The sequence below is a fragment of the Saimiri boliviensis genome, chromosome 11 (assembly GCF_048565385.1).
Source record: "Saimiri boliviensis isolate mSaiBol1 chromosome 11, mSaiBol1.pri, whole genome shotgun sequence".
Lineage (NCBI taxonomy): Eukaryota > Metazoa > Chordata > Mammalia > Primates > Cebidae > Saimiri > Saimiri boliviensis.
In genome coordinates, this window is record NC_133459.1 from 102,198,631 (window position 1) to 102,226,302 (window position 27,672).

Consider the following 27,672-nt stretch of genomic DNA (forward strand, 5'->3'; position numbering starts at 1 on the left):
CCTTCTGTCCTCCAGAGGCTGTGAGACGCTCTGCTGAGCATTTAAGAGTTAACCATTATTTCAAGAGCAAGACCTGCCTGAATCCTTGATTGTACTAACTTACAGAAATTGTGTAAGAGATTCTTTTGACATCAAAGGTACTTAGGTCCAGAGGGGAAATCGCATAGGTGAATTCAGAGGCCCATTCAGGAGGACTATAAGAAAATTTAAAGATAAGCAAAACAGTTCATGTTTTGAGTTCTGTTTCTTTAGATTTCTGTGTTGGGATTGGTGGCTTCAGTGACCAAGTAGCTGGCATCCCAACCATTTATAGACATGTTCTATTTTGAGGTTGAGTTTGTGGTTTGGGAAGGATGTGTAATCATTTTCAACAAATGCTTATTGAGTATGCAAAGTATCCCTGTGGTAGGCACAGGGAGTACCAAGAAGTATAAAGTTACATTTCCCAGCTTCTAAGGAGCTTCTCATATTTGAGAGGGCAAAGCATATTTAAGATTTTTAAATCTTAATAAGATACGTCTTAAGAAAAAAACATAATCATCAACATTTAGTAGAAATATGTACTGAACTATTAAACTGTCTAAGAAATGGGGCTTAGGTGGTGAACATGTGGCCTGGAAAAGAGAAGTATCTTCACTTTTTGCTATATAGACTATATGGTATATAATTTCTATGTAGTTTGAATTTTCTAAGTGCAGTATTGCCTCTTTGGAATTTTTATTTTTTTATCAGTTACAAAAATGATAGAGAGCAGAAGGTTGTATTAGTACACATAATATTAACCTGAATATCTTTATGTGGTAGGATTATGAATGACTTAGATTTTATGTTATATATTGTTATAATTGTCTACATCTTCTTTAATGGATAGATATAATTGTTTAAGTAGAAAAAGGAAGTAGTTGTAAAACAAAACCCAAAACCACCTACCATGGTTATTATAACTATATTTTAACATGCTTACTATATTTATATAGACCAGCTTTTCCTTTTTTACCTCATACTCTCACTGCAACTCTACTAAGGCTGTTTTATTATTGTCATTATTACTGTTGTTATTAAATTAAAAAGGTGAAACAAAGGCATTTGCTGCTTCTGCTCCTTGTCATTTCGAGTGAGCTAGCCTAGAAGTAAAAGGAATCCAGCTACGAACTACTCAACTATACTGTAAAGGATGCCCAGAACCATTTAAATTATGCTGATTTGGTTACAATTGTGCCTGCCAGTGTGGGCCGTGATCTTTTGTTTTAAAGCATCCTAAAAATACTTTGCTATAACTTTATATTTAGTTCTGTTGGAGAAAGCAGTTAGATTATCCCATCTCCCCATCTGGTGCAGTAAAGAAAACTCATCTGCTTGACTTACTTTGAGAGAGAATTTAAATTTCCAAGTTATTTGTGATTCACATTAAGTAGTTAAATTCCATCTCTCCCAAATTTCGTACTGGGAATCCATATCCCCTTTATAATTGTGAACTTAATTACTCTGAACAGTAATAAAGTTCAAATATTTAAAGAAGCCAGAGATTGAAGGAGAATAGATGTCATTTCTAAATTAATTTTTTCCCCCTTATAGCATGTGTTTGATGATCTCAGAGGCTCAGTATCCTTGTCCTGGGTTGGAGATAGCACTGGGGTAAGTCATATTTTGAGTCTATTATTTCGGCCTAACAAGAACGTGATATAGATTTGGGGGGTTTAAGCACCTAATATCATTTCTTCCTGAAACTGTCTTTAGCTTAAATTACAGAAAAAGCATGTTTGCAAGACAGACTTTCAGTAAGTTGTAGTTGTATTGGTTTTGCTTTAGAATTGGGAATATCTTCTCTTTCTTTTTTTTTTTTTTTTTTTTTTTTGAGACTGAGTTTTGCTCTTGTTGCCCAGACTGGAGTGCAATGGCATGATCTTACTGAAAACTCCACCTCCTGGGTTCAAGCAATTCTCCTGCCTTGGCCTCCCAAGTAGCTGGGATTACAGGCACCCACCACCATGCCTGGCTAATTTTTTTTTTCTTTTTTTTTTTTTTTTTTTTTTTTTGAGACGGAGTGTCGCTCTTGTTACCCAGGCTGGAGTGCAATGGCACGATCTTGGCTCACCGCAACCTCTGCCTCCTGGGTTCAGGCAATTCTCCTGCCTCAGCCTCCTGAGTAGCTGGGATTACAGGCACGTGCCACCATGCCCAGCTAATTTTTTGTATTTTTAGTAGAGACGGGGTTTCACTATGTTGACCGGGATGGTCTCGATCTCTTGACCTCGTGATCCACCCACCTCGGCCTCCCAAAGTGCTGGGATTACAGGCTTGAGCCACCGTGCCCGGCTAATTTTTTGTATTTTTAGTAGAGACGGGGTTTCACCATGTTGGCCAGACTGGTCTCGAACTCCTGATCTCAGGTGATCCGTCCATCTTGGCCTCCCAAAGTGATGGGATCACAGGCGTGCACCACCGTGCCCTGACATCTCCAAGATTTCTCATGTGGCTTTCTGAGACTCCCTAGACTCTTACAGTAATACATCCAGAATCATTTCCTCATGCAGTTTTTGGTAGATAAAGTACTGAAAAAATTAATTTCATGAAGAACTAACAGAAAGGTGAAGAAAAAGACAGACGTACATGACACAGTGACCTCTGTGAGAACATCCATGCTATTCTGGCCTCTGTAAGGAGAAAAGGGAGAGAGTTCTTGCCTGAGAATATCTTACAATAATACGGATACAAAATAGTCAAAGCCTTCTTTTATCTGAATGTGTATTTGAATAGTCAGCCTCATTGCTTCACTGTAGGCGATGGGGAGCATACCAACAAAATGAGCTGAGGACTTTTTCGTCATTCTCAGCCCTAGTAACTAGATCCTTCTAGGTTTTGGGGAATACTACAAAGCAGGAATATCAAAAGTCTTTTTGGTGTTGGCTTAATTTTGAACACATATCAGCACTTAATTGGAATATCTTTTTTATTTACAGAATGCTTTTTTCTCTCTCCAGGTCATTCTAGTCTTGACTACCTTCCATGTACCACTGGTAATTATGACTTTTGGACAGTCCAAGCTATATCGAAGGTGAGATCAATAACACACATTGGGACATTTGACTAAGTAACACATTAAGAATGTAGATTCTTACTTTTCTAGACATGGTGGCCTGTAACAGTTGATTTAAAAGATCCAGCCATCGTAAGTTTTCACCAGACTGTCCACTCAGCACAATTTTTGTTGTTGTTTTTGAGATAGGGTCTCACTCTGTCACCCAGGCTGGAGTACAGTGGCTCACTGCAACCTCGGCTTCCCAGGCTCAAGCCATCCTCCCACCTCAGCCCCCAAGTTGCTGGAACTACAGGCACATGCTACCACACCCAGCTAATTTTTTGTAGAGATGATGTTTCCCTTTGTTGCTCAGGCTTGTACCAAGCTCCTGGGCTTGAGTGATCGACCTGCCTCAGCCTCCAAAAGTGTTGGGATTACAGGCGTGAGCCACAATACCTGGCCCTGAGAACACTTTTTAACATGAACTTTTTTTTTTTTTTTTTTTTTTGAGACAAGGTCTGGCTCTGTCACTCAGGCTGGAGAGCAGTGGTGCAGACACAGCTCATTGCAGCCTCTCCCTCGCAGGCTCAAGCCATCCTCCCACCTTAGCCTCCCCAGTGGCTAGGATTACAGGCATGCGCCTCCATGCCTGGCTAATTTTTGTATTTTGGATAGACAGGGTTTCACCATGTTGCCCAGGTTAGTACTGAGCTACTGGGCTCAAGTGGTCTGCCCACCTCAGCCTCCCAAAGTGCTAGGATTACAAGTGTGAGCCACTATGCCTGGCCTTAACATCTAATTAGCAACTAAAAGAAATATGAAAAGGGACCTGGTTCTAAGGAGGTTGGTTCGACCTGACTGAGGGGCAGAACAATAAAGGAAGATGGAAGAGGGTGAGGAGGGAGGCTCAAAAAAAACAATAAAGGAAGATGAAGAAAGAGTCTATAGTGCTGTGTGTTATGTTCATTTAAACGGATATTTGTGGGAAGGTAGTATGGAGTTTAAAAAGTCTATTTAGTATGAGCACAAAATGGTTTTTTATATTTCTGAAATGAAAATCTTCATTGTATTTTCCCAGAAAATATTATTTATATAGCATTTTGAGGCCTAAGCAGATTATTTTTAGGTAAGAAGGAGGCTCTGAGGTCAGACCTCCCAAAATGCTTTGTAGTGTTCACACTGGTGATGATGATGGAAACATGGTGTTCTAGAACCATAAAGTATACTGGGACATTGATAAAGTTTTAGAGTTGTCTTCTCAAAGGTGTGACTAGGTTAAAAAGTAGGTTCCTTTCCTTAACAGTAAGATTCAAGACAGCTAACTCCTAGAGATTGCTGAGTGATTGTGTCTTTTCAGTCGTTTACGTCTATCTCATTTCCCCCTAGGGACCTAAAGAAATAATGACATCCCAGCAGATGGTATAGAAACTACCCCAGTGTCAGGGTATCTCCTGGGAGTCATGGTACTTTCTCAAGGTTCTTTATTTGACCGTTATGCTTGGCTCAAGTGGGAGTGAACCCACGTTCAAGCTCTGAAATGGACTAGCCTAACCTCTCTTCCCCAAGAGGTATGAACTTTGACTGTGTCTCCTGGGCATGGAGCCAGACTCTCTGCCCTTCAATACATTGATGTTGGCCCCAGAGAGGCAGCAGATACCTTTAGGCCAAGAAGGGATTGCCATCTTAGAACTACAGTGTAAAGTCCATGGAGTCAAAGTTTTTGACTAACTTTGGGTTCTCCAGAATCTAGCCAAATGCCTGCCACGTAGTAGGTAGACAGTAAACAATAATTGAATAAATGAATGAATGCCTTGGCTTCTCTATAATTTTTAGATGGATAATTTAAAAAAAAAATTGATATAGGATTGACTATATTGTAGAATCTTGGTGCTAGAAAGAGCTAGTTAGGGGTGGACATGGTGGCTCACACCTGTAATCCTAGTACTTTGGGAATCTGAGGTGGGCACATCACAAGGTCAGGAGTTTGAGGCCAGTCTGGCCAACATGGTAAAACCCTGTCTCTACTAAAAATACAAAAAAAAAAAAAAAAATCCAGGCATGGTGGCACATGCCTGTAATCCCAGCTGCTCAAGAGGCTGAGGCAGGAGAATTGCTTGAACCCGGGAGGCAGAGGTTGCAGTGAGCCGAGATTGTGCCACTGCACTCCAGCCTGGGCAACAGAGCAAGACTCCCATCTCAGGGGGAAAAAAAAATAGGTGACTTTGTTTATTCAATCAGAACAGTAGTTGAACCATTTTAGACAGATGAAAAGCATCCTATTGGGGAAGAGAAAAATGCATTTGAAATGTGTAACTTTACTTTAGTAACTCTTTCCAGTGTTAAGAATCTTTTTTTTTTTTTTTTTTGAGATGGAGTTTCACTCTTGTTACCCAGGCTGGAGTGCAATGGCGCGATCTCGGCTCACTGCAACCTCTGCTTCCTGGGTTCAGGCAATTCTCCTGCCTCAGCCTCCTGAGTAGCTGGAATTACAGGCACGCGCCACCATGTCCAGCTAATGTTTTGTATTTTTAGTAGAGACGGAGTTTCATCATGTTGACCAGGATGGTCTCGATCTCTTGACCTCATGATCCACCCGCCTCGGCCTCCCAAAGTGCTGGGATTACAGGCTTGAGCCACCGCGCCCGGCAGAATCTTTGCTATTATAAAATCTCTCCTCACAAAAGTAGCAGGGCAAGGTGTCACACATCTGTGGTCCCAGCTACATGGGAAGTTGAGGTAGGAGCATCTCTTGGGTCTGGGAGGTTGAGGCTGCAGTAGCTATGATCACATCACTGCACTCCAGTCTGGGTGACAGAGCGCTATCCTTTCTCAAAAAAATAAAATCTCTTCTCATGATAGTTTTCTTACCAACCTGAGTTTCATTATAAAAGCAGTATAATCATATAGGACGTTTGAAAATTTTAATGGAAAGAAATAAGTTCACCATACAGCCAAGTATAATCTTAATTTATTTGCAGTTTATTATCCTGGCCTTCTCCTTTAATGCTGTATGATACAGCTGTAGAGTATTGGGAAGCAGTGTGGAATAGCAAAATGTTGCCAAGCTTTGTTGCCAAGTAGGTTTAGGATTGAATTGCAGCACTGTCATTGCAAACAGAATGAACTTGGGAAAGTCATTCAACCTCCTAAGTCTTTTGTCATCTGTAAAAGGACAATAATAATGCCTACCTCAGAGCTGTTGTGAGGTATGCTCTGCAGTGCCTGGCATGGAGGAAAAACTTGATGCTGTTAGCTGCTGGCATTGCCGTACTAGTTGTTAAAATGAATTTGAAGCCTTCCACACTAGTTGCTAAAAAGTGATTGTCTGCCCCCAGATGCCTCCACTTCTACAAATACACACTGCACCCCCTAGCCCCTGCCAAGATGCAAATGTTACTAACACTTGGCATTATGACCTACATCTATGCTGATCGGTCAGTACTCATACCTTCACCCTGCTAGTAACTCCCCATTTTTACAGGTTGACATAATTTACTTAATCATCATTCAATTGGATAGTTAGGTTGTAGCTATTTTTTTCCACAGTAACTAATGCTACTGTGATAAATATACACATTTGTGCCATAAGGGATGCTTATTTTTTAGTAGTAAAGGAAAACCTCTCTCTGATGGATGTCAACATGTTTTAAAGGCTATTTGTTAAATGCCTCTTTCACCAGGTTGAATTATCTTCTATGCCTAATGCCTCAACAACTTAAGACATTAAAAACAAAAACAAGAACCAATACTGCCATGTCACTATTTAAATACCACCACCATCAGACTCAAACCTTTTTTCAGCCTATTTTTGTCTACTCTTGTGAGAAACCCTGCTTTCCTGACATATACTTTACTAGAGTGCAATTCTATTTATTTCTGATTCACTGTAATGTTACCAAGGTACTTTTTTTTTCCATGTTGCCCAGCAGTGTTTCGTTTCCTTTTTTTTTTTTTTTTAACAACATTGACTTTCAATATTAATTATCTCTTCCCTGTCATGAAGTAGAAGCTGACTCTGTCCCCACTTCCAGAGTTCAGGCAGAAACTGCAAATATGCCTTGTTGCCTTTCCAGCTGGGCTGGCCTAAAGTGACTTATGTTGAACATGTCAATCAAGAGGCAAATGTTGTTTCAGAAATGAGAAAGGGAAGAAGCAGTTTGATCAAAATGGGTTCTAAATATGCTGAAGTTTCCCAATTACAAATAAAAGCCCATTGACCCCACTCTGAAGACTTGTCTGTTTTTCACAGCATTGATGATTATATTATTCATTAGACTATCTTTGTGTACTAAATCTTATATGGTTAAAGGTTCATTTGGATTTCAAATAGAAAACAGCAAATCACATGCCACCTGCTCTGTGTATTACAGCATGAAGTCTCACAAGCATAGAAGGAAGTTGTCTCTGTTGATACACGGAGTTAGAAGGAGTATACTTCTGTCCTTAGGCTGTGAAAAAGAATTACTGAAGGATTTGGGAGATTTTGTGTGTGTGTGTGTGTGTGTGTGTGTGTGTGCGTGTGTGTGTGTATACATATGTTTATATATACATATGTTTCTGTGTGTATGTGTGTATATATATATATATCACACACATGTATATACATATTTTCCATTTAAAGGAATCATGTTTGTATAGTATAAATTTTGATTTTCTTATAAGGAATATTTGTTTCCATAATGGATTTTGTCTCTCCCATGTACATATGAAGCTAAAGAAATAAACTAGCTACAATTAAGATGATAATTTGATTTTTGGCAACAAAAAGATATTTTTCATCTTTTTGTTTTATGATGTCTTGAATCCACCTTTTCCTTCTATGATTTACTTAGTGAAGGAAATGTAAGCATTATTCTATATCAGTATTGTATATATAATTATTAATACCACAAAGGCTGCTGGGCTATTTTATTTCTGGTTTTTATTTCCTATTGAGAGTTGCTCAAATTTTGGAAATTAATAAGGAAATCTATAAGAGGTTTTACATTAAAATGCATTACATAGTCAATGTAAGTTTTTCAGGATGTTACTTGAGTTTTTTTTTTTAAAGGCCAACTTAAAGGTATACAATGTAGAGTGCTGCTAGAGCAGTAAACCAGCTTCTTAAAGACGTCTTGTGTAGCAGCCTTTTTAATGATATGCTTAGTTCAGTTTTCACTATAGTAGATTATTAATGACTGCATATTTCAATTCCCAAGTTGGCATAAATTCCATTTACAATATAGATTTTCCTTCCTTTTTTTTTTTGAAGAAAAAGTGTATTAAAATATGATTACATTTTACCTTTAATACAGCTTCACTTTTATACACGTAAAGTTGTCAATCAGAGTAAGATGAAGACCCCCAAATGCATATTCATGTTCCTTCCTATGAAAAGTTCTGTGGTTTTATTTGCAATATCTTACTCTCTTTATTTTCCCGCTTGTAGTTTCAAAATTTCTATAGAAAACATGTATCCTGTCCCAATAATGATAAAACACAAAATATTTAAATAAAAACACAAGGTAGCATCAGACAGTGGGGAAAAAAGAGACGGAAATATTGGGAATTAAGTGTATTATGAATTCAAATCTTGCCAGTTTTACCCAGCCATATTTCCAAGTCCATAATTCTTTTGATACATTTTAATAAACTACATTCTCCCTATTGATCTTTTAACTGGAAATCTCAGTACAGCGGGTTGTCATTAATGATAGTTATGTTCTGTAAAGTTGCCATGAATACTGAATTAGTTAATAGTGAACCATTGCTCCTACGGGGAAATACAGGGTTAGGTTTCTGCAAACCTCTTGTCACAGCACTCAGTTTTCATCAGATAATCAATACATAACTTTATGAGTGTTTCTGTTTAAAGATACCTTATTTACCACGTATTATTGATTCTTTAACACCGAACTCATGGCCAACAATAGTACAACTCTTGCCCAAACAAAGCTTGTCTCACATACCCGTATTTCCTCCATGAGGCACATCAAAGTCTTCTTGTGTTTAGGAACACTAAACAGCATGTTGACCCTGCACTTGGAGGCCATTTAAACAGAAAACCTACCCCAAAAAAAAGCATAAACATACAAAAAGACAGCACTAAATAGACTGTGAAAAGGACACTGGTTTATAGTATTAGACCTGAACACAAAGGCAAAGCATCACCTTGTTTGACCTCAGCTGGGAATGTACACTGGGTGAGTCAAAGTTTTGCTGCTCTGTAATGTCTGTAAATGACTGGCAAGGCAGCATGAGTATTGATTTGGGGGTTACAAATAAATTTAAGAAGGTAGACAGATGTACAAATACAGAATCCATGATGAATAATGAAGATTGTATAAACTTTCTCAATTAGTAAAAACTGCAAAACAGTATTTTAAGAGTTTGCCATCATCCTTGTTTCTTTTACGTTATAATTTATAGTGGCTTAATCTTGGCAAAGTGCACAAAAGAAAATGGATAGAAGCAGAAAGAATTTTGAGGTGCATGCTTAAAAAAGCCTACATAGCTGTTAATGAGACTTAAAGATGATTCTGGTGAAGGCTCAGAAAGGAAAGAGGAGGGCTGTGGAGAAAACTTCCATCTTAGAGAATACCTAAGTAATCAATGGTAGAATATTAGTAATGATGTTGAGCATAAAGGCCATTATGATGGGATTTCTGGCAGAAATGAGGAACATGTTATTGGACAACACAGAAAAGACAATCTTTGTTATAAAATGGCAGAGAACTCGGCTGAATTGTATTTATGTTCTAGTGTTTTGTGGAAAGTAGAACTGGCAAGCAAGGGCATTGGATATTTAGCTGAAACAGTATCTAAGTGAAGTATCGAAGTTGCAGCTCAGTTCCTCCTGACTGCTGATAGTAAAATGTGGGAAGAGAGAAATGACTTAAAGACAGAATTGTTAAGCAAGAAGGAAGCAGTACTTAAAGATTTAGAAAATTCTCAGTCTATATTGCACAAACTGAGAATAATTAGGATGTGGCCATTTGTTAAAGAGATTAGCATGAATGTGAACTGAGAACTTAATCAGCTACCCCAGCAGGAAAACTGCCAGTTTAAACCCAGTGAGGGAAAGCTTTCAGATTTCAAGGACCACAGAGCTATTCAGTTGCGAATGTGCGCTGTTCTTTAAGACAAGGCAATTCAGGGATCACCAAGGCTGCCTCCTCAATTTCAAAAGAAGGGACCATCACCCAAAGCCATGGGTGCCGGGCCACCCAGATCCTTGGCTGCAGAGCAAGGATCCATCAAGGCTGCAGAGCAAGACCACGCTGCCAGTGTGTCTGGGAAGAGGAGGGATCCCCCCTCCCCAACATTGGACCTGTAAGACAGAGCATAGAGAGCCAAAGAGAATTATTTTCAAGCTTTAATATCTAGGCCAGGTGCAGTGGCTCACACTTGCAATCCCAGCACTTTGGGAGGCTGAGATGGGAGTATTGCTTGAGGCCAGGAGTTTGAGACCAGCCTGGGCAACAGGTGAGACCCATTTCTACCAAAGAAAAAATAAATTGAGTGTGGTGACACATGACTGTAGTCCCAGCTGCTTGGGAGGCTAAGGCAGAAGAATTGCTTGAGGCTGGGAGTTCTAGGCTACAGTGGGCTATGATCACATCATTGTACCCCAGCCTGGGTGGCAGAGCAAGACCCACTCTTTATTTACTTATTTTTGAGACAGGGTCTCGCACTATTGCCCAGGCTGGAATGCAGTGGCTTATGATCTTTGCTCACTGTAGCCTCGACTTCCTGGGCTTAAGTGATCCTCCTGCCTCAGCCTCCTGAGTGGCTGGGACTACAGGCTGGAAATCACCATCCTGGCTAATTTTTGTATATTTTGTCGAGGTGGTATTTCGCCGTGTTGCCCAGGCTAGTGTGAAACTCTTGGCCTCAAGCAGCCCTCCCACCTTGGCCTCCCAAAGTGCTAGGATTACAGGAGTGAGCCACCATGCCCGGCCTTAAGACTACTCTTTAAAAGTATTGAGATAAATATTATCTCATGAAGTTTGCCTGTATTTTAGACGTCAAATCCCTTTTCATTTTTCCCATTTCCCTTTTTTGGAATGGAAATGTCTATACTGTGCCTGTCCCACCATTGTATTTTGGAAGTGCATAACTAGGTTGGTTTTACAGGTACACAACTGAAGAGCAGTTTGCTTCAGGATGAATCATACCTTCTTGAGTCTCACCTTTATCTGATGTAAATGACATTGAGATAACACTTTGGATTTTAGACTTTACAGTTGATGCTGAAACAAGTTAAGACTTTTAGGCTGGGCACGGTGGCTCACGCTTGTAATCCCAGCACTTTGTGAGGCTAAGGAGGGTGGATCACCTGAGGTCAGGAGTTTGAGACCAGCCTGGCCAACATGGTGAAACCCTGTCCCTACTAAAAATACAAAAATTAGCTGGGTTTGGTGGCACATGCCTGTAATCCTAGCTACTTAGAAGGCTGAGGCAGGAGAATCACTTGAACCTGGGAGGCAGAGGTTGCAGTGAGCTGAGATCGTGCCACTGCACTCCAGCCTGGGCAACAAGAGCAAAACTCTGTCTCAAAAAAAAAAAAAAAAAAAAAGACTTGAGATGTTGGTATGTAATGAATGTATTTTACATGTGAAAAGTACATGAGTTTGGAGTAGTGGAGTGGAGGGGCAGGGGTCAGGATGCCATATACTGAATGTGTTCCCTCTGAACTCATGTTGAAATTTTAACCCCCAGTGCTACGGTATTGCAAAGGTGGGACCTTTGGGAAGTGATTAAGTCATAAGGGCAAGAACCTTCACCCGTGGGATAAGTCCCCATATAAGAGAGAGCCCCCAAGAGCTCCCTTGCCCCTTCTGTCATGTACAGTTACAGTGACAAGAGGGCAATCTATGAAGCAGGAAGCAGACCCTCACTAGACAGCACATCTGCTGGTACCTTCATCTTGGACTTCTCAACCTCCAGAACTGTGAGAAATGAATGTTTGCTGTTTATAAGCCACCCAGTTTAGGATATTCTCTTACAGCAGCCCAAGCTAAGATGAGCTCTGTTCCAAATACATTTGTATTTTAGCATTATTTTCTTGAGTTATAAACATGTGCATGTTTACACCGTGGATACATGCAAAAGTGATCATTTATTTTTGGTAACCAGAAAGAGTGGATATTAGTGTTGATGCATAGAATTGTTATTAAAAAGACTTGGTTTTTTTCTTTTCTTTCTTTTTTTTTTTTTTTTTTGAAACAGAGTCTCACTCTGTCACCCAGGCTGTAGTGCAGTGGTACAGTCTTGGCTCACTGCAACCTCCACCTTTCGAGTTCAAGCAGTTCTCTGCCTCAGCCTCCTGAATAGCTGGGATTACGGGCACACGCCACCACGCTTGGCTAACTTTTGTATTTTTAGTAGAGATGGGGTTTCACCACCTTAGCCAGGCTGGCCTTGAGCTCCTGACCTTGTGATCCACCCGCCTCAGCCTCCCAAAGTGCTAGGATCACAGGCATGAGCCACTGCACCTAGCCAAAAAGACTTATTTCTAAAGCAGATGATTTCACAGCGTTTTAATCATTTACTTACCATTTGACAGCTGTTCATATTATCATACGGAATTTGAAAAGTAGATTTATTAAAGTTGCTTCATTGATTTCCTCTTCATGATGTATGTTATATGCTGATACGTATGCTGATAGAAAATAAACCTATATTTAAATAAAGTATTATGTTAAAAATATATGCTTGACCCCAAAGTGGCCTTGCTGGAACCCTACTTAAGTCCCAGCAGGTTGATACTAGTTCATTTTCTCTATTTGTTTAACCGACTAAAGTACCAGAGTGCTGTAGCAGGTGATTTTTTCTTTTGCTCATGCTGATTTCTTTTTCTGAAGGGCAGGGATGTGTTTGTTGTGCCAAGTTCTTAAAGAGCAACCAGGCTTGCCAACAGGTTTGTAGAGATCCCTGGGGGATGTCATGGAGGAGGACAGATTTGTAAACTAGTGATAATCAGGCTGCTTCAACCCCTTTGGAAGGTTTATGGGGCTGTTGATGATATATGCACTCTAGAGCTGGGACTTGTTTATGCACATCTCTTAGCCAGCTATCAGGAAGATAAGAGCTGATCTTCTACTCTAAAGCCAAAGGAAGGGTAATAATACAGGATTCTGTTGGTTAGTGTCCAATGCCTGTTTCATTTATCTAGGAATTTTCTGTGTGTATATATGTACTTAAGGAAAGATCGAGTCATTCGGACAACTTAGACATATGTAGTTTGCTTTAACATATTATCAGGGACCCCGACACACCTGCATGTATACTTCCCTCCTCTCTTCAGCTTTCTTTTAGCTTATCTCTTCTGCCAGGTCATAAGCCCCCAGCAAGATAGAGGAAGACCCCAGTTTGTAAGGGAAAAAATCCTCACAGATAATTAAGAGTTGTCTCTAGTCTAGGGCTAAGAGTTCAGAGACTTGATCTATAGTTTCAGTTTTGCCTTTAATGAACTATTTGACTTTTGATAAATCACCTTCCCTTGCAACTCCTCATCTGTGAAATGAGGGAGTTGGATAAGATGTTCACTTCAGTCCCTTACATCACTCAGGGTTCTGCGATTCCTTATTTGTTGAGGCCGTTACCAAAACCTGCAACATCCATTTACATTATGTACATTAAAGCTTCATTTATTGTTGGGGATACATTCTGAGAAGCGCATCATTAGGTGATTTCATTATCATGCAAGCATCAGAGTGTACCTACTTACACCTAAATGGTATAGCCTACTACACACTGCAGATATGTGATGTAACCTGTTGTTCCTAGGCTACAAACCCGTACAGCAAATGTGAATACTGTAGGCAGCTGTAACACAGTGCTATTTGTATATCTAAACATAGAAAAGGCATGGTAACAATATAGTACTGTAATCCTCTGGACTCGCCATCATATAAACAGTCTGTTGGTGACCCAAAGCATCTTCATGCAACACATGCCTGTATTCTATCATTGAACACCACTGCAGATTACATTTATCTGTGGGCAGAAATTTGCAGTGCACGGTTGTCTCCATTGATGGATACTTTAATGAACATTAAGATTTAGCATTGTGTGTTGTGTAAGAGAGATATACATAGTATTAAACTTGTCAAGATTAGACAGCTATGGAATTTTTGCTCTTATTTCCCAGAATCTAAACATTGATTCAAATACTTCTCAAAGATAATGTTGGAATGAACTTTTGGAAAAAGCTTTGAAACCCTGAGAGTTGAGTTTGATTGTTTTTCCTAGCAGTATTTCGTGTACTGAATGCCTTAGAGACTTGTGCCTAGGGATGGTAGCTTCTAGGGGGAAAGACTTTAAGACGTTATAGCTTCAAGACCTACTTACAGTTTTATCATAAATACTGTGTATTAATAGATTAGTTAGGAAGCCTTTGGCTACACTTTGCATAGATCCCACCTTAACTAACTTGAATAATAAGGGAATGGTTGATTCTGTAAATAAGTACAGAGAAATGGCAGGCTTCAGGGTCAATTTAATTCAGTTTCATAGGCTCTGCTTCTCAGGAATTCTGGAATTACCTTCTCTGTGCTCTCACTGTGACAGAATGATGATAGCGAATCTTTTTTACTTCGTGTTAACATACTACATCATTGGGGTTTCTCAACCTTAGTACTCTTGGCATTTGGGACCAGGTGATTCTTTGGTGTTGTGGGAGTGTACTGTTCATTGTAGGATGTTTGGCAATATCACCAGCCACTACTCACTTAATGCCAATAGCACCTCAGCCCTGCATTGTGATAATCAAAAATGTTTCCAGGATTGGGCGTGGTGGCTCATGCCTGTAATCCCAGCACTTTGGGAGGCTGAGGCAGGCAGATCACTTTGAGCTCAGGAGTTCAAGACCAGCCTGAGCAACGTGGTAAAACCCTGTCTCTACTTAAAATACAAAAATTAGCCAGGTGTGGTGGCATACACCTGTAATTCCAGATTCTCAGGAGGCTGAGGCTGGAGAATCGCTTGAGCCTGGGAATTGCACCACTGAGCTGAGATTGCACTACTGCACTCCAGCCTGGGTGATAGTCTCAGAAAAAAGGTCTTCAGACATTGCCAAATATTTCTTGGGGGACAAAAATACCCTGATTGAGAACTGCTGGTCTGAAGGAATATAGACCATTTCATCAGGTGGCTATCATAAGTGGGAGGCAGACCCCAAATTAACCCCCTTTTGTTTCATTGGTCCGTCCTGAGTTACTCCCTGATTCCCGAACCCCCATCACCGGTGAGGGGGGTGGAATGTTCTTCAGACTCATCAGGGTACCTCTGGAGCTAAGAATGTGACTGTTCAGGGTGAGCTGAGTCTCTTGGCATGGTGGGTGGAAAGGGGAACAAAAGCTGGGTAGGAACTCAGTAATATCCATGACCACTGCACCCTAAATTTGCCCTTTTTTTTCTTCCTCTCAGTGAGGATTATGGAAAGAACTTTAAGGATATTACAAATCTCATCAATAACACCTTTATTCGGACTGAATTTGGCATGGCTATTGGTCCTGAGAACTCTGGAAAGGTGAGACTCATTCTTGGATACATAAAGCTTGTGCTTGATACCACATGCAGGGCTGTCAGATGTTAGTATTGGCATGGTCCAATGAAAAACACTAATGTATTTTAGTTTAGTATTGCTATATTTATATTTTTAAATTCAAAACAATTTTTTTAAGACAGCGTCTCACTCTGTCCCCCAGGTTGGACTACAGTAGTACCATCATAGCTCACTTTAGCTTGATCTTCCAGGCTCAAGGGATCCTCCCACCTCAGTCACTTGAGTAGCTGGGACTACAGGCACTTGCCACCTCTCCTGGGTAATTTTTGTATTTTTTTGTAGAGACAGGGTCTTGCCATGTTGCCCAGGCTGGTCTTGAACTCCTGGGCTCAAGCGATCCACCCATCTCAACCTGTAAAGTGCTAGGATTACAGGCATGAGCCACTGTGCCTGCCTTAAACACAATTTAATACTGATCATATTCGAATGGAACTCGAGCACACAGATTTCTTTTTTTGTTCCCTGCCCAAGGTACACCAAAACTCTTAATAATTATGCAGCACTTGCTTAACATTAAAATATATATTCCCTGTGACAACATTTTAATCTTTTGGAAAACTAATCTCTCTCAAGCCTAGGCTTAAATTCACAGATATGATGCCCCACTCAGTTCAGGATGTTATTTTTTGATAAGAATAAGACCAAAGGAGTAGAATGGAAGCAACTAATCTGTTTTTATAACTCTTCTTACTTTTAGAGCTAAAATTTCTTAACCAATGTCTGGTGAAAATGGTGTAAGAACTTTTGTGCTTGCATAGATTGTGCTTACATAAAGAGTATCATACCCTGAATCAGATCTTTCCTCTTCCTGTCAGGTGGTATTAACAGCAGAAGTATCTGGAGGAAGTCGTGGAGGAAGAATCTTCAGATCATCAGATTTTGCGAAGAATTTTGTGCAAACAGATCTCCCTTTTCATCCTCTCACTCAGATGATGTATAGCCCTCAGAATTCTGACTATCTTTTAGCTCTCAGCACTGAAGTAAGTCCAGATGAGGAACATGGCTTGCCTTTTGCATTTTATAGTCTCAAATATACTGTCTTATAAGGACTCTGTAGGAAATGCTTTTATATTGGACTTCTTTCTAGAATCTCCTTATGGCATGAAGTATGTATTTTTTTAACATTTTTTTCCTTTTTGGTAAAGGACATGATTTCTATGTGCTATCTATTCCAGGTAAGTATGATGCCTAGTCATCACTGTAATTTTTTTAAGCAACTATATGGTATTGGAGTAATGAAATAGAAAACAGTTTAATCATTCTCGTGCTACAAGGGACAAGCATAAATTGTCAAACCTCTGATGTTATCATTGTTCCTTTCCTGTGATAAAACATCTTTCTAATTTTTTTTTCTTTTTTGTTAGGTTCTCAGTTTATAAAACATACGGATTTCAGTCTTTGACACTCATATATTAAATGTCCAGAGTCTTAAATCCCTGCACTCCCCACCACATTCCTGTACTTTCCGCAGAAACCAGTGTGTCTCCCTGACCCTCCCACTTCTCTTCTGAAAGTTCTCTGATGAACACATTCAGCTTCTCCTTTCCCGGAGGACCAGTCTCCTTTACTGTGGTTAAGGGCCCAAAGTGTCTGAGTTGCTAGACTGTAATCAGAATTATACTTTACATTTTTATAGCCTTTTCTCATCATGTAGAAACACCTGAGGAACGAGTTCAAGAGGCACATCCCTTTGCCCAAATCCAGATATGATAAATCAGTGACTTCTGTTGTGGGGTGGCTAATATTTTTAACAGGCTCCCCAGCCGAGCCTGAGCACCAAAGTTTGAGAGTCATTGCTGTGCTGACTGCTTTGGGATCAGAAACAAGATCATCCATTGTGAACTAGTCAGGCTGAGCAAAGGTGATATAGGGAGGATGAAGGGCACTGGAAGAGAGGTCGGGGTTCGGGGCTTTCTGTAGGGAGATTTTTCTTTTCTTTTTTTTTGAGACAGAGTCTCGCTCCATCACCAGGCGCCAGGCTGAAGTGCATTGGCACCACCTCGGCTCACTGCAACTTCTGCCTCCCGGGTTCAGACAATTCTTCTGCCTCAGCCTCCTGAGTAGCTGGGACTACAGGCACGCACCACCACGTAGGGAGATTTTTTGAGCACAGATGGGTGGGTGCTCCAGAAGGGCCAGAGTTTTGCTTAGCAGTGGAGGCCAGAGGAAGGAAACTAGCTTGCTGGGGAGTAAGCTTCAGATGTTAGAACAACAATTCCTGGATATTGGCCTCCAGCAGCTTAAGCTGAAAGCACTACAAGGGAGTAAGAAGCCCTCCCTAGGAATGAACAGACCCATAGATGTGCCCTTTGACCACGGCATCTCCTTTATCAAATGTCTCAGGTTTATTAAAACAGCAATGTCCTCAGGAAGAGACAGGTACAGTCCACTTCTGTTCCTGAAATCTCTTTTATTTAAGGGTCCATCTGAAGTACATATAATTGGGGTGGAGAAGAGGGACCAATTTGTACTAAAGTGCGGATCAATGGTATCAGATTCTGTCTTGTCTCCATAAGTAGAATTAGGTAAATTAGAAATACTGGGATGTGAATACTACCAGGCGAGAAAAAGTTAAAGGAGAGTGGTGGGTGAGAGTACAGGAATACCGAAGGTAAATTGTGCCTAAATAAGTTACATTTAATTTCAGCTAGACTAGGACATCTCTGTCCCGTCTCCACTGAGGCCGAGATAAGTTACATTTAATTTCAGTTAGACTAGGACATCTCTGTCCCGTCTCCACTGAGGCCGAGCTCAGTAAGCTCATATTGCCAGTGTCATGTTGTCAGTCATCGTTTTGTCAGGTTTCTGCAACATTTCAAACTATTGGCCAGTCCCTCCTTTTGAGAATGCTAATTGTTTGACTTCTGTGACCTTCATTCCTTTTAGTGCTTCTACCCTTCTTGCTATTCCTTCTTAGTATTTCCTTAACCTCCTTTCAACGTACCCTTAAATGCCTACTGCTCATTTCATTGAGCAGTCTCTTCCACTCTTACCATTTAACTATCACCAGCTATAATTTTTGAGATTTTCAAATCCTTATCTCTAGCCCTGGCTTTCCCCCAATGCATCATATTTCTATCTTGCTGCCCCCTGCATATCTCTGGTTGGATGTCCCACAAGCACCTTAAATCAATTTAAAACTGTGCTTCCTCCCTACTCTTCTCAGACATGATCTTCTTCCCTTAATCCTTATACTAGTTAATGATATCACAACACATCCTATACCCCAACCAGAAAACCAGAGTGACCAACTTACACACACATGTGCGCACACACATCCCTACCTTTTATCCTGCCCTGCAGGAAAAGTCGTCCATTTCTACTATGCTTGCTTCTAAATTCTTACAGAGCCTGTTCCTCGTGGCCAGTGTTCAAACCTCATTAGCTTTTACTGAACTAATGCGGCAGTCATTCACTGCTTTTCCTGCCTCTAGTCTGGACCCTCTGAAATCCATCTTTCCCATTCTCATCCAAGTACTCCACCTAAAAAAGTGAAACAGATTGTATCATCCTCTGCTTAGCACACATTCCTCCTGAGAGCACCTCATATGCAATAAACCCGGGAGCCCTTAGCATGGCACAGAAAGAAGGCTCTCTGTGAGCTGGCCTCACCTTTCTCCCTAGCATTAGTTTCTCATTTGCTTACTTTGGAATTTGCACTCTAGTAACATCTGATGGCTTTTAGCTCCCTGCACACACTGCAGGGTTTGTAACCTCCTTGCCTTTGCTAATACTAGTCTCTATTTGTGCAGCAACACCTCATCTCCCAGTTTGCCTTCTTTTGGTACCACTGCTCATCATTTAAAACTCAGTGCAGCTGTCTTCTTCAGGAAACTGTCTCTGATGCAGCCTCCCTCCTCTCCCCACTTCTACACTAGACCACATTTTATAACTTTGCATAGTGTTGAACTTTCTTCTTATCTATGCCCCTTGTTAAACTCTGAGCCCCTTGAGAGCAGGGAGTGTCTTATTCATCTTTGTATCCACAGTGCAACATCTGTACAGTGCCTTGCACATAGTAGGCACTTCATACACATTTGTTATTCTGAACTTGCAAGACCCCAAAAGGGTCCGGATAAGCCATGTGTGCATCTGTGGAGCTTGGGCAGCTCTGATGGAGCTTCTGTGTTTGTTTTTACTGTCCTGAATGATTGGATATGAATTATTAAAGGTCATACAAGCAACTGCACAGAATAAAGCTAGAATTTTGATAAGTCATTTATAATCTTTCAGAATGGCCTGTGGGTGTCCAAGAATTTTGGGGGAAAATGGGAAGAAATCCACAAAGCAGTATGTTTGGCCAAATGGTGAGTAACAGAAGACTCCATCTGTGCGGAGCCCTAAACCCTTCCTGATAGTGCTGCCAAAAATCACATGAATGAATATTGAGCACTTAACTGTGTGCCAAGTACTCTTTAGGATGCCATAAGGGATATCAGAGAGGGGTATGACACAGGCCTTGACCTGGAGGAGCTTCTCATTCTGCTGCAATAGAAGACTTAGTCTCACTTAAACATTGGAACATAAAGTTAAAACAAGGCATGTGACTGAGTTGCTGCTGCCTGCCCAGGGTTTATTATCTATGAATGGTGACATCAATTGGAATAAGTAAAATATAGCTTTAATTCAGGGATTTAAATACTTCTCTGTGCCCAGATTTACACTCTGTTGTCTAGAGTTCCATTTCAGTCATGTAGAACATGACAAGGAATCAGGAAGAAAGCGAAAGAGCTTCTAGACTCCCAATTCACGCTGCGCACTAAAACTCATTCACTTCTCTCAGAGAGATGCCCTGCCTCTCTGGGTGCCTGCTTAAAACAGGATGGAGTGGAGGGAGCTCTTACTTGGGAGTCTCATTACCTTTGTTCCATCCTCACTCTGCTGCTACTCAGGGGCTCAACCTTTCTGGGCTTTAGTTTTTTCCTTTTGTGAAGAGAGATTTATTTGGAGAATATGGGGATGGCTAAGCAAGAATTGAATTGAGAGACTTCATGTCTCCAAAATCTGATTAGGCTCAGAATGTTGTTTAGAGCCTCTTTCTCCCTCCCCTTTGACTAATTTCAGCTTATTTGTGAATCCCAGTTTACAGCAGATTGGTTCCAGAGGTGGGATATGTAGCTGCTGCAATAAGCACGTGGCAGCATTAGAATTGCAGCCTGAGAGCTGGAAGGAGATGGAATTACTATGAAAGAGCAGACAAAAACTTTGAGAATATAACAGTATGAAATTATTTAGTGCTAGATCAAGAAAGTACACTTATGTTAGTAACTTCTAATGGGAACACTGTGTTATAGTTTGATAAAATTGATGTTCATGATGATGACCCACAATCCCAAGAGTTTCCTGTACTCTGGGAATCAGGAAAGTGTAGAATATGTCTACCAAGATTGATTAAAATATTAAATATGTTGCTTAAACAAAGTGGGCCTTTTCTAGAAATGTTTCTTGTGTTTGAGATAGAGTATTGCTCTTTTGTCCAGGCTAGAGTACAGTGGCACAGTCATGGCTCACTGCAGCCTTGACCTCCTGAACTTAAGCAGTCCTCCTCCTGCCTCAGCCTCCAGAGTAGCCAGAACTATAAGCACATGTCACCATGTCTAGCTAATTTTTGTATTTTTATTTTTTAGAGATGAGGGGTGTCACTATGTTGCCCAGGCTGGTCTCAAACTCTTGGGCTCAAGCAATCCTTCCTCCTAGCCTCCCAAAGTATGGAGATTATAGGTGTGGACCACCATGCCTAGCCCCAGAAATGTTTTTTTATGAGATTTTTACAGCACTACTCTGGTACACATGCCACATTTGCTTTCATTTTATGTATTTTAATGAATTGTGTTTGTATCTTTCTTACACCATTTTATCAGGAAGGAAGTAATTTTTTTTTTTTTTTTTTTTTTTTTTGAGACAGAGTGTTGCTCTGTCACCCAGGCTGTACTGCAATGGCATGGTCTTGGCTCACTGCAATCTCCGCCTCCCAGGTTCAAGTGATTCTCCTGCCTCAGCCTCCTGAGTAGCTGGGATTTCAAGCACAAGCCACCACACCCAACTCATTTTTGTATTTTTACTAGAGATGGGGTTTCACCATGTTGGCCACGCTGGTCTTGAACTCCTGACCTCGTGATCTACCCACCTCTGCCTCCCAAAGTGCTGGGATTACAGGCTGTAAGCAACCACACTAGATGAAAGTAATTTTTAAGATAACTAAGTTAAATTGTTCCACTCCTAATGGTCCTAAAACATGTAGGTCATGTGTAAGTAAGACTTAATTTTTTTTGGGTTTTTTTTTTTTTTTTTTTTTTTTTTTTTGAGATAAGGTCTGGCTCTGTCACCCAAGCTAAGATGTGGTGGCACGATCTTTGATCACTGCAGCTTCTGCCTCCTGGGCTCAAGTGATCCTCCCACTTCAGTCTCTCCAGTAGTTGGGACTACAGGCATACACCTGGCTGATTTTTGTTAATTTTTAATCATTAAAACTCATCTTTAGCCAGGTGCAGTGGCTCATACCCATAATCCAAACACTTTGAAAGGCTGAAATGGAAGGATCACTTGAGACCACGAATTCAAAACCAGCCAGAGCAACATAGTGAGACCCCATCTCTACAAAAAATTAATAAAAAGAAAAAAAAAGAAAAGCATGATGATGCACACCTGTAGTCCTCGCTACTCAAGAAAATGAGGTGGGAGGATTGTTTGAGCTGGGGAGTTTGAGGCTGCAGGGAGCTGTGATTGCTCCACTGCACTCCAACCTGGGTGACAGAGCAAGCCTCCATCTCTTAAACAAAAACTTATCTTTAAAATTAAAAAGTGATTTTTAAAACAGTATTTTGTTTTGTATCCTATGCAAGTATTTTACTTCTGTAACATGTTTCTTTGTTTAGTGTCTAAGTATGGATAACCAGGCTGCTGCTAACTGTTTACTCATGCTTTTAGATCTTTAGTTTCTAGGAATTTACAACCTAAAGTTCTGAAAGAACACACTCAAAACCAACACCTTTTTTTGGTTGTAATCTAATAAGTCCCAGCAGGGTCTAAATCTAGTTCCCTGCAAACTCCCTTTCCAGGTTACATTTTAAATAATTCAACCTCTGACCTAGTTGTCTGTTTGAGATGGAAGAACTAAATTATTTAGCTTATACAAAGCATTGAACTAGATTCTGAAAGGTAACAGCAAAGCATAGTACCTGCCCTGAAGAAGCTAATTTATATAGTAGGAAAGGCAAGGCATATACTGTGCAATTAAAATTTAAAAACAGGAGGCAAATGCACGCCAAGTGGCTGTGCAGACAGTATAGTGCTGTAAAACAGAGTTTCTCAACCTCAGCACTAAGGACAGTTTGGGTCAAAGAATTCTTTATCGTGAAGGGCTGTCCTGTGCATCATAAAAGGTGTAGCAACATCCCTGGCCTCTACCCACTAGATGCCAGTAACAACTGCCCCATTCACCTACCCCCCAGTTGTGACCATCAAAAATGTCAGAGGCAGATGTGGAGAGGGTAAGTAGACCAGGATGACTAGCTGAAAGAGTTCACGTGAAGAAGCGGTAGTCTGCGGGGAACACGTGGGCTGGGCAGTGGGGAGCTTGACGGTCAGCTGTGAAGGACCAGGGCTCAGCACCTGAGAAGTGGTGATTGTTGGTGCCTGTGAATGAAGCTTGTTAGACCTGCTAGGAGGTTGGTGAGTAAGGTCGACAGAGTTCTTCAGCAGTCTTAAACCATTTCCTCTCCCCATTTTTGCCTCATTGTAGGGGATCAGACAGCACCATCTTCTTTACCACCTATGCAAATGGCTCCTGCAGTAAGTATATTTTAGTCCGAGGAAATAGTGTTCCGTTGTCCATTCGTGGTAAAATTTTCTGCGTTGTGCGAGGTAGAAACATAAAAGATCCTTCCATTCTCCTGAAATTGTAATAGCTAAAGATAGCTGATAGTGATTATTAAAATCTTGAAAGTAAAACCAAATTACTGCACTACCCAAATCAAGTAAAAATATAGGCTCTACATAGAAGCAGTATTTAATCTTAGCATTGTATTTATATAAAGCAAATATCATGCTACAGACAATAGCAAATTGAAATGCATAGTGATTTCTGCAGAAAAGCATGGGTTGTTTGTGTTGGCAGAAGCGACTGGCTTCCCAAACTATGAGACAATTTCTTTTCTTTTTCTTTTGTGAAGGAGGCTCGCACTGTTGCCCAGGGTGGAGTGCGGTAGCAGGATCTTGACTCACCACAACCTCCACCTCCCAGGTTCAAGCGATTCTCCTGCTTCAGCCTCCTGAGTAACTGGGTTTACAGGCACCTGCCACCACACTCAGCTAATTTTTGTATTTTTAGTAGAGACAGGGTTTCGCTATGTTAGTCAGGCTGGTCTTGAATGCCTGACCCATGATCCACCCACCTCTGCCTCCCAAAGTGCTGGAATTACAGGTGTGAGCCACCACGCCCAGCCCTGTGATCCTCAGTTTCAAAGCAGAAAGCAAAATCTTTCATTTACTCATTCAACAGGTATTTGAGCACCTGCTCATATGCTAAACACTATTCTAAGGATGGAGAGAACAAAACACCCAAGGCCTGCCCTCATGGAATGTAAATTCAAGTAGGGGTGTTGGATGATAAACAAGAAAACCAGAGCTCAAGCTGGGCATGATGGTTGCATGCCTGTAGTCCCAGCTACTTGGGAGGCTGAGACGGCAGGATTGCTTGAGCCCAGAAATTCAAAGACAGCTTGGGCAATGTGGCAAGACCCCCAGCTCTTAAAAGAAAAGAAAAGAAAACTCAAGACAATTTAAAATAGGATAAGATCATTCCAAACTGTGCCATGAAGAAAGTAAAGCAGCATACTGTCACTTTGATGTTTTTATGAAACACTGTATTGGAATTAAGTAATCTCTTACCTTTCCATCAAGCATAAAATCTCAAACGTATAAAATAAAACCCAAGCCAGGCGCGATAGCCCACGCCTGTAAACCCAGCACTTTGGGAGGCCAAGCCTGAGCAACATGGAGAAACCCCATCTCTACTAAAAATACAAAATTAGCCGGGCATGGTGGCGCATGCCCATAATCTCAGCTACTCAGGAGGTTGAGGCAGGAGAATTGCTTGAACCTGGGAGGCGGAGGTTGCAGTGAGCTAAGACCACCCAGTTGCACTCCAGCCTGGCAGCAAAAACGAAACTCTGTCTCAGTCAGTCAGTCAACCAATCAGTCAATCCCAAATATGAATTTCCTATATCTGATACTGTATTACATTTTATGTTGTCACTTGATTAACATGCATAGGATTTTAAATGCTTAGCTGTAAAATTAAGACTAATTCTAAAACAATTGCTTTGAACTAGGCTAACCAGTAAGTGAAATTTTAATTAATATTTTGTCTTGTTTAAGAAGCTGACCTTGGGGCTCTGGAATTATGGAGAACTTCAGACTTGGGAAAAAGCTTCAAAACTATTGGCGTGAAAATCTACTCATTTGGTCTTGGGGGACGTTTCCTTTTTGCCTCTGTGATGGCTGATAAGGTGGGTATTTCCCTCTTCTCTTTGGGGTCTGATATTTCTGCAAATATCTCTCACGTAGATTATCTTTATTACTTGGCACTGACGGAGTTTCTTGTCTATTTGCTGTATTTAATACCACTGTAAGTGTTGGGGCTGATTCTTTTTGCAGAGGATGATTAACTCTGATAGGCTACTGTGCCCTTTGGCCTCCTGCCACCGTGTGAATTCTGGTATCCTTTTTGGGATTTTTTTTTTTTTTTTTTTTTTTTGAGACAGTGTCTTGCTCTGTTGCTGGAGTGCAGTGATGCAATCTCGTCTCACTGCAGCTTCCACTTCCCAGATTCAAGGTATTCATCTGCCTCACCCTCCCAGGTAGCTACTACCACAGGTGTGCACTACCACACCCTGCTAATTTTTGTATTTTTAGTAGAGATGAGGTTTCACCATGTTGGCTGGGCTGGTCTTGAACTCCTGACCTCAGGTGATCTGTTTGCCTCGCCTACCAAAGTGCTGGAATTATAGGCATGAGCCACTACATCTAGCCAGGATGTTTTGATCCAGTGTTTGGGCATTACTCAGACATGGACATCTGTAGAAAGCAAACTCTTGCTCATTATCCAAGAATAAAAATACAATTCGATAACATTAACTGAGTGCCTACTACATGCCAGGTACTATTCTATGTCCCAGGAATGTGGCAGTGAACAAAACAGGTAAATTTCTTGTTCTCAGAACTTATATTTAAGGGGGAAAATAAATACTCAAAAAATAAATATGAAGGCTGGGGGTGGTGGCTCACACCTGTAATCTCAGCACTTTGAGAGGCTGAGACAGGTGGATCCCTTGAGCCCAGGAGTTCAAGACCAGCCTGGACAACATGACAAAACCCTATCTCTACAAAAAATAGAAAAATAAGCTGGGCATAATAGACATGGTAGCATGTGCCCATAGTCTCACCTACTTGGGAGGTGAAGGTGGGTGGGGGGGGTCGCCTGAGCCTGGGAGGTTGAGGCTACAGTGAGCTGTGATCATGCTACTGCACTATAGTGCAGTGGCTGCAGTGAGCTGTGATCACGCCTGGGTGACAGCACAAGATCCTTTCTCATAAAAAAATATAAGAGAGAGAGAGAGAGAGAGAGAGAGAGAGTGTGTGTGTGTGTGTGTGTGTGTGTGTGTGTGTGTGTGTGTGTCTGGTAATTAAAATGGGGTGAAACCCCATCTCTACTGAAAATACAACAGCCGTGAAGAAATCTAAAGTAGAGTAAGGAAACAGAAAGTGTCAGGAGTCAGTGCTCTTTTAGACAGGGTGTTTAGGATGGGCTCTCTGGGACCTAAGTGTACTGAGAGCATGACCGTGCAGCCATCTGGGAGGAGAGTAGGACAAGGCACAACCAATGCGGAGACCCTCAGCCTGGAGCATGCTTAATCAATCTAAGCAAAGGGGAAAAGGGTAGTATGAGGAGAGCACAGAGAAGGGTAGTCCAAAGTGGGACCGCAGCAGGCCTGGCCAGACCCTACATGGCCTTTCTAGGTCACAATTAGAATGTGGGCCTTACTCTTCCTGTGTTGGGAGCTGTGGGAGGGTTGTGAGCAGGGGGATGCTGAGATTTGGCTTCTCTTTGAAGAATAGGTGTGCGCGGAACAGCCTGATGGGCACGCGCAGAAGCAGCAGGAGTGCCAGGAGCTGTCTCAGGAGTCCAAGTCAGGGAAGTGATAGCTGGGCCAGGCCCTTGGCAGTGGACGAGACTGTGGATATATTTATGAGCATATTGCTAATAGGACTTGCTGATGGATTTGATGTCGGTTGTGAGAGAATCAGCAGATTCAAGGGTACCTTCAGAGTCTTCATCCTGAGCCCCTGAATAGTGGTGCCATTTCTTGGGATGGCAAAGACTGCAGAAGGAGCAGGTTGTGGGAGAAAAATCAGGAATTCAGTTTTGGGCCTGTAATCCCAGCTCTTTGGAAGGCCAAGGCAGGCAGATCACTTGATGTCAGGAGTTTGAGACCAGCCTTGCCAACATGGTGAAACCCTGTTTTTACTAAAAAAATACAAAAAATTAGCTGGGCATGGTGGCACGCGCCTACAATCCCAGCTGCTTGGGAGGCTGAGACATGAGAATCACTTGAACTCTGGAATAGGAGGTTGCAGTGGCCAAGATCATGCCACTGCACTCCGAGTGACACTTGTCTCAAAAACAACAACAACAACAACAATTCAGTTCTGGATATGAGACATGTATTAGATATCTGAATGGAGATGTTAAGTGAGCATTTGGGTATATGAAACTCCCTAACTGCTATGGTATTTGAAGCCATGTGACTAGATGATACCTTGTGGAGGAGTAAATAGGTAGCAAAACGGTGGGAGGATTGAGCAATCCCTGAAGCACCCACAACTGAAAGGTTGGAAAGAGAAGAATCCAACAAAGAAGACTGGGAGGGAGAAGGAAATCAGGACTATTGAGTTAGGTGGCCTCTTTCCAGCCCATGCCTATTCCCTTCCTCCTGGCCATTCTGAGAGACTTCCTTAGAGAGGAGGTGTGTTACATCTTGACTTTTCTTGTGATCTCCCAAACATGGGTTTGATCTCTATTTTCTAGACTTGCATAATGATT

The 27,672-nt window shown here is 41.3% G+C and overlaps 1 protein-coding gene across 3 annotated transcripts in view; it reads left to right on the forward strand.

Annotated features, from left to right (window-relative positions):
• The window catches only part of SORT1 (sortilin 1), an 82,471-nt gene that overhangs the window by 25,841 nt on the left and 28,958 nt on the right, over positions 1 to 27,672 (forward strand). For 2 of the 3 annotated variants that reach the window (XM_039460834.2, XM_074381299.1), the window contains exons 2-8: positions 1,576 to 1,635; positions 2,982 to 3,055; positions 15,431 to 15,533; positions 16,385 to 16,549; positions 19,803 to 19,876; positions 23,311 to 23,360; positions 24,948 to 25,078. In XM_039460834.2, coding sequence (XP_039316768.2) covers positions 1,576 to 1,635; positions 2,982 to 3,055; positions 15,431 to 15,533; positions 16,385 to 16,549; positions 19,803 to 19,876; positions 23,311 to 23,360; positions 24,948 to 25,078 — 657 coding nt within the window. The remainder of the gene's footprint in view (positions 1 to 1,575; positions 1,636 to 2,981; positions 3,056 to 15,430; positions 15,534 to 16,384; positions 16,550 to 19,802; positions 19,877 to 23,310; positions 23,361 to 24,947; positions 25,079 to 27,672) is intronic. The other variant, XM_039460835.2, reaches the window with a different exon arrangement.